Below are 7,515 nucleotides of genomic sequence, written 5' to 3' on the forward strand. Positions count from 1 at the left end.
CACTGCCTACAATTAATAAGTATTCTTTTGAAGGTGATCTCTCTCTCTCTCTCTCTCTCTCTCTCTCTCTCTCTCTCTCTCTCTCTCCCCAAATTCTATGGAAAAGATTTAAATTAGTACTAAAATCTGCTGCTCACGTTTTTTCCTCTGCATACATTTTTGTTCTAGAAGAAAATTGAGCAAAGTTTACCAAGACAATTTGACCCAGCAATTCCACTTCAATGAGATTCTTCTAAGGAAAGAACAAGGGATGTTCTAAAAGATTTATGTACAAGATATTCATTTCAAAATTACTTTTAATCATTATAAATGGAAACAATTTACCTCTAAAAATAGAGAAATGGTTAAATAAATAATTATAGCCATGTAATATAATGCATCCATTAAAAGTGCTATTTTGAAAATGCTTCATGACATGGAAAATACCCATGACATGATGTTAAGGAACAAAACAAAAAAAAAACAAAAACAAAAAAGCAGCCATTGAGATTGTTTTTTATCATGATCCAAAATTTGTCCTTAAAAGTATGAGTGACTGCATGTGGCATAAATAACACAGAAAAAGTAAGTACAAGCTAGCATTCCAGGATTTTAACTGGTTAACTGTCCAAAGTGGGATTGTAGATGATTTTTACGTTTTCTCTACAATTTTATGTATTTTCTAAATGTTTTTCTAGGAACATGCATTATTTTATTCATTCATTCACTTATTCAATAAACATGTAGTGATTGTTAGATGCCAAGCACTCAGCTTTGTGCTGAGGAAATAAAGTAAACAAGACAGAACAGACATGTTCCTTGCTCTGCTCAGAGTTTGTAATCCTTTAAATTTAGGAGGAAATGTTTTTTAAAAATTCATTTCATTTGACCCAGTAATTCCACTTCTGGGAATCTATCCTAAGAAAATAATCAAGAACACAAAACAAAATTATCATACAGAAATGTTTATTAGTTTATTAGTCATAAGAGCAAAAAAAGTCTAGAAACCACCTAAATACCCACCAGTAGAGGGATGCTTAAAGTAATACTAGCACATTCATATAATGGAATAATAGGACGACATTAACATTATGTTACGGAAGACTTTTTAATAACATAGGAAAATGTTATTAATGTTTTCCATTAATATCAATGGGAAAAAGTAAGCTACAAAATTATATAGATTCTGACTTCAATTACGTAGTGTAATAGTCATAAGAGAGAAATTCAAATGTTAACAAGTGTTATTTTTGCATAGGGAAGTAATGGTTGATTTGTAATTTTGTGACTACGCTCTTCATACTTCCCAAATTTTCTACAATGAACAAGGTTTAATTTTATCATCTGGAAAACCATCTTGCTTTCATTTTTAAAGACTTGATTCAAAGATTACCTGTTAAAAATTCAAAGAACATACAAAAAGACAGCTTAACATTTTTTCAAAGCCCGCATTGCCCTGGTGGAGAAAGGAGAGATCATTCATATGGAGAGAGCATAAGGCTCCTTCTTTAGGAAAACATTCTTGGGAGAGAACAGATGACCACAAATACAGGGGGAGCTACATTCCTCAGAGGGGCTGAGGGGGTTAATTCACGGAGTCCTCAAGGAGGTGAGCAAGGAAAAATAGCAGGAGCCCTGAGAGACCTTGGAGACATAGCCCCAACACCGACACTGGATCCCTAACTCTACCTTGAACTTGAACTTTGAGCGTGTCATTGATAATCTCTCTGGGCTGTTCTGTACATAAGAGACATGGGGACATTTCTTGCTGCTGTCATTTCCCTCAGCTTTGGCACCAGAGATCCTCTGACCTCACTGAGTAGGACACACCGGGTCAGGGTCCTGTCTGTGGTTTGCCTAGAGAAAAGCAGTGGAGCCTGAGATGCCAGAGTCCAGGCAGCTGAAATCTGGTTTTCTGCCCAATCCACTGTGAAGACTTTGACCCTGACTCTTGTCCTTAACCTTCTAAGTTCAAGGGAAAGAGCAGGGCTCTGGAACATGTCATTTCTGTGTAAACCAAAGTGAAAGGGCCATCCGCTGGGGCTCATGCTGATTGACAGGACTCCTGAGCTCCAACAAGGCCCCAACAAAGTACAAATAACAATTTTCCCTGTAATGTAGGGATCATCGAGAGAGCATGTGTAAGGCACCAGTTTTCATCATGCCTATATTCAGTTATATATCACATTATGGCGTTTCTGAGTTTAAGGGGGTTGCAGTGAGGTTAAAGAAGCAAGTCAGTGCAGAAAGATTTACAACTGTACTTCATTCTCAGCAAACTGAATATCTGCAAACTAGAGTAGCATAAATGATACATTTACAAAGAATTCATTTCACTACCACTTTGAGTGATTGGTTTGCCTTCCACACTCAAAATATAATTGATTCACCAGAACTTGTCTTACACACAACATATCAAGCACATAAGAGTTGCATAAAGGGAAGCAAGCATACATGGGACTTAAAATTCAGCATGTGGCTACCACTGCAAATGAAACATAACTTTCTCTGATCTTACAAGTGTTCATTCACTAAAGAAGCTGAAAAAGACCTCAAATCAATTGCAAATCGTAAACAATCTTTATGCAAAAGCATTTAGCAGTTTGGGAAAAATTGTTTTGAAGTTTTTCACCTAGCTCCTTCTTTGGGTTTCTCACATGCATTTATCTCAGCAAGGTCAGCAAAGAACCCTCTTTTAAATCACACTGGCAGGTATTTCAAACATATCTCCACATCCCTGGTAAACATGTAACAGTTATGTCCATGTAGACATACACATGACAGACCTAGGACATCCTCAAAAATATCAATACAAATACAGCTGTGCTCTAATAATCAATTTTCCACCACACCACCTAAGGGTGCATTCATTCCAAAGCGCTAGCCTCAGTATTTGAAAATGCCAACCTTTTCACTTTCAATCAGGCTTGGAAACCCTAACCTGTTGGTTGCAGAAAAGAAAGAGCTCTCAATTGCCTCTGCCAAGCATGTTTCTCTGTGGATACATACAGGCTAAAAACATTGACCTCACATTACAAGAGAAATTTAGAAAAACTCCTGGATAAGCTCCCTAACTGTGGAGTTCCTTAAGGACAGCATAGCTGCCTCTCATTCCTGAATGAGAATTCCTAGCAGTGAAGAGGGAGCTGAATTAGAGTTCTGAGTAGTTATGATTCTAATGAAATGCTCTTCACATCCAAATAATATTGGAAAGTTGAGGTGGGAGCAGAAAGTCCCTGCATCTTCAGGAAAAAGTGAAAAATGAGAAATTGCTGCCAGGTGTACTTAAAACTAGAAGGCACCAACAGGCTGCCCAAGAAAAGCAGGCATACAGGGGTTTACAGAGCCCAAGACGGGGGCCGGCCCCTTGGCCAAACCTTGGGTATCCCCTTCAGGCTTTCAGGGAAAAGGAGAGAAGGAATATACAGAAAGAAGCAAAGCAGGAGTTGAAAGGAAAGTGTCTGAGAGATGAATGGAGAAGGGATGAAGAAAAAAGGGTTAAAGGAAATAAAAAAGGGTCATGTGAAAAAAGGAAGGATGACTGATGATGGTGAAAAAGGGGAGAAAAGGAAAGAGGAAATAGAATAGAAAATGGTGATTAAGACTAAGTCCCCCATCAACAACTGGCTGTCAGCAAAACCCCAGGGTACAGGTAACCACCCTCCAACTTGAACCAGGCAGAACCCAACCCCGCTTCCCCACAGCAAAGCCATCGTCCTCTGTGGACACTTTCTTCAGTTTCCACGAAGGGCAAGCTCACCTATCCAAGGCGACAGCCGTCATGGAGTAGATACTGGCAAAGACCGCAGCGATGGGGAAGAAGTTGTGGAACTTGCAGTAGAACAGGCCATAGTACCACTCATTGTGGACAGCATAGGTGAAGTTTACTACTGTGTTGAATGCAGCCATGGAGGCCTCTGCGAAGGCCAAGTTCACCAGGAAATAGTTGGTGACTGTCCTCATTCTCTTGTGGGCCAAGATGATCCACATTACCACCACGTTGCCCACCACAGAGGTCACCACGATGACTGTGTAGGCAGCTGCCCAAAGGACAATTTGCCAGGCGGGCTGTACAAACTGGTTTGGCTCCGAGGTATTGGTGGAGATGTTTGGGAAGAGGTCTGAGTCAACTGGGAGGATGTTATCCATTCCTCAGCTAAGCGATTAGGCTGTCCCCTCTGTACACGCACCCGCGTTGCAGCAGGGTCCCGAGGCCAGTGCCTGGGATCAGGGTCTTGCTTAACCAAGACAGGAGGGCTGCAGGCTCGTTGTGGCAGAACTCTTTGCTTGCAAGTAGGAGACTTGGCGCTAGGAAGATGAATGCTTCTGATGCGCTGTCTGCCCCTCTTGGCTCTGAATTCCCCCACTTTCAAGCTTCAGGAAGCATTTGAGTCCAGAAATCTGGAGACAGCGTCTCTCCTGCGTTGGACTGAAAAAGGGAAAGAAATCGCGTGGGTCACGGTTCCAGGAAGCAGGAGACCCCTGCTTTTCTACACCTGCTGCTGCTTGTAACTCCAATCCCACCTGCCCGCAGCTGGGAAGGCAAAGCTCTATGTTGCGTGAGGACTTGGGAGCCAAGGGGGTGCTCGTCACAACGCGACCTGCAAAAGTTCAGAGTCTAAGGCCGAGATTCTGGGGCCCCGTGTCCAGCTGGAAATTTTTCCTTTGCTTCCGCCGCTGCCGCCGCCGCCGCCACTCCTTGCAGCTTCGCAGCCGCCCCTTGGCTCGGGTCCTCTACGGCTTGCGAGTTAGCTGAACCTCGGCAGGCTGAGAGCGAGGTTTTTTATAACCCGCTGCAGAGACGTCACCGGGAAGGGGCAGTACCTGGGCTGCGTACTCGCCAGTCCCGGTGCGCAGAGCGGCAGCTGCACCAGCTGTTGGCAACTGTCTCACTCCAGCGTCGCAGCCACCACGCCTTTTGCGGCTACCTGCTCTGGGAGTCCGCAAACCCGGCGTCCCCCGCCCTCCGCCAGGGGACGCTAGGTGGCCTCGGAGTAATTGAGCCAGCTGGGGTCTGCAGCTGGAACCACAGATGCACCAAAGGGAAAGGAGGGGTTTGCGAAAAAGCTGTGGTGATGGGCACTCAACTTCCTGGGAGGGCAGCTCTGAGCGCTGCGACAGTTCTGCAGAGGCGCCTGCCTGTGGTTGTGGGAGTTGGGCACGTGTAGGGGGCGGCCTGCCAGCGCTGCTCTCCGGGCAGCACTCTAGCCCGCGCTCCAGTTCGAGTGCACCTCGGGCTTGTTCTGGCCGCTACAGAGAAGCGAGAGGCGACGACGCCAGGTTCCAGGTGTCCGAAAAGGAACTTTGCCGAGGTCGTGTTCAGGAACACCCCATAAAATACCTAGTTTCTTTTCCTGGCGTGCCGATTTCCCTGGGAAGCTGGGATAGGTTCTAAGCTTTGGGGACACATCGCCCGCCACTCTGGTGGCTTGGCCCTTGGCTCCATGAAAAGCTCCAGCTGATCTCTCCAGATGAGACCCCGTCAGGCAATGAGGGCTGGCTGGGTTTCCTTCGAAGCTTGGTAAGCTCAGGAGTCACCCATAAGCAGTGTGTCGCCCAGATGCGCGGCTCTGGGTTCTCTCTGCCAGCATTCACTGCATTCGCCGCCTGGGAACCTGGCAGCCTCTGCCTCCGCGCCTCCTGGGCCTGCGGGCCGGAGCGGGGACCTGGGTGGCGTTGGGGGCTCTTCCGCCCAGGTTTGCATAGGGACTGGAAAGGGCAGTTCTGCCCCTCTTTTCTCCCCCCTCCATCCCTATCACCCCTCCCTGGCGGGCTTCGAAGCCTGATCTCCCAGCCCAACGCCATATCAAACGTCCGAGCTGGTGCCGGGCACTGGCAGGAGGTGGGAAGGGCTCGCCAGTCGTTGCAAACCGTTTTTGGAGAAGCCCAGATGGACTGAGGTTCGGAGCGCGTTCCAGCCAGACTGCCAAGGAGATGCGGTTCCGTGGGGACTCGAACCTGCAGGCTGTTTCTGGGGGCCACCTACCCCTCTGCCCGCGACCCTCCCCTGCTTCACTGAGAGGACTCGCAACTGTGGGATGCCGACCGGGATGCGTAGCACGGGGGCTCGGGTGGGCGCCAGCACTCCCTCCCCCGGAGCGGCGTTTGCGCACTAGTCCTGCTTGCTTGCGCGCTTCTACCACGAGCGTGCAAAGTATGTCGTGGGAAGCTCTTTAAGGCTTAGAAATTTATTACACAGATTTATGCCCGGCTAAAATCGAATCCTCTCTCGGGGATGAGATATCTGCTAGTTCACTCTGTTTTTGTTGAAGCCTGGAATTTCAGCGTTTATATGAACCGCACTTTGCACTGCCGGTTCCTCCAGGCACCCCTAAACCCTGAGGAGAAAACTCCAGTGACGCCTTGAAGAGAACAGCGCCCCCTTATTGGGAGAAGGGGGCGGAGCAGCGAAGGGATCGCCTTCTCTACCACCCTGGCCCTGTCATTGCTCCTTCCACCATCTCGCAGAGCTGAGGGAGAGTGTGTGCGTATGCGTATCCACCTTTAATGTTTCCTCTCTAGCTGCATAAAGCTGTCTTTCTCCCTTTCTTCCGGTTCAGGGGCAGCAGGCTGACATTCTCTGAAGGAACTTGACTCAATGCTTAAGGGGGGAAAATACTAAACTAAAAAATAAGGATTTATCCATTTATCCTCCATTAGTAGAGCACGTCCACGTCTTGAGCCAGGTACTGTGCTGGAGATACAGCCGGGCAAACACTGTCTAGTGAGGGAGAAAGAGACAATTACACAAACTGGCAGTATTATGATGAGCAAAGGTACTAGACTCTGCATGAGAGAAGATGGGGGGGGGGAGTACCTAACCTTGACAATGAGGGGAATCAGGGAGGAGGGTAGAAAATCGTATCAGTGGAGAAGCCTGGAGAATATGTTAAGGATGAGAAGTGGAGGGTGAAAAAGAAGAGAATATTCCAGAGAGACATTTTATTTCAAACCGTGTCACTTTGCTTAACTGCCCAGGAGGACAGCCCAGCTCACTTAGAAGAACACCTACATTCCTTACTCTGACCTTCACCGGTCTTCATTTCCTGCCCTGACTTGTGGATGAGGCTAGCCTGGGTGACTCTCTTTCCTGCTCCTGGTTCTCCATGGCAGGTAGCCATGTCCCAGAAATATATGTGACTTGCTGGAGTTAATTTCTTTCACACACACACACACACACACACACACACACACACACACACACCAAAGCATATCTATGATGGGTTCACATTTTTAAAAAGGCCTCAGCCATACAGTAGCAGAAAGTATCCTTAGTTTACACACATGCTGGGTGGAGGGACCTTCTCTAGCATTGTCCCTTCTAAAGAGACTTTCCTCCCCACATAGGGAAAACTTGGCACAAATGTATAGATAAGATATTATAGATATGCTTTTCTCCTCCAAGAGTTGCTATTTTTTCTCTTATCCTTTTTTCTTTAACTCCTCTTTCTACTGAACTCCCTCCTTGGCACACAACACAGACACACCAGTCTCACAGCAAATCTGTTGACAGCCTAGGATAAATCCTTCCTTGTT

General features: G+C 46.6%; 1 protein-coding gene across 1 annotated transcript in view; it reads right to left on the minus strand.

Moving 5' to 3' along the window:
• Positions 1-4,737, minus strand: part of TACR1 (tachykinin receptor 1) — a 134,697-nt gene extending 129,960 nt beyond the window's left edge. Inside the window, exon 1 of the mRNA XM_019750260.2 lies at positions 3,740-4,737. Coding sequence (XP_019605819.1) covers positions 3,740-4,128 — 389 coding nt within the window. The 5' untranslated portion in view covers positions 4,129-4,737. The remainder of the gene's footprint in view (positions 1-3,739) is intronic.
• Positions 4,738-7,515: the final 2,778 nt, after the last annotated feature.

Source organism: Rhinolophus sinicus, linkage group LG05 (genome assembly GCF_036562045.2).
Source record: "Rhinolophus sinicus isolate RSC01 linkage group LG05, ASM3656204v1, whole genome shotgun sequence".
Taxonomy (NCBI): domain Eukaryota; kingdom Metazoa; phylum Chordata; class Mammalia; order Chiroptera; family Rhinolophidae; genus Rhinolophus; species Rhinolophus sinicus.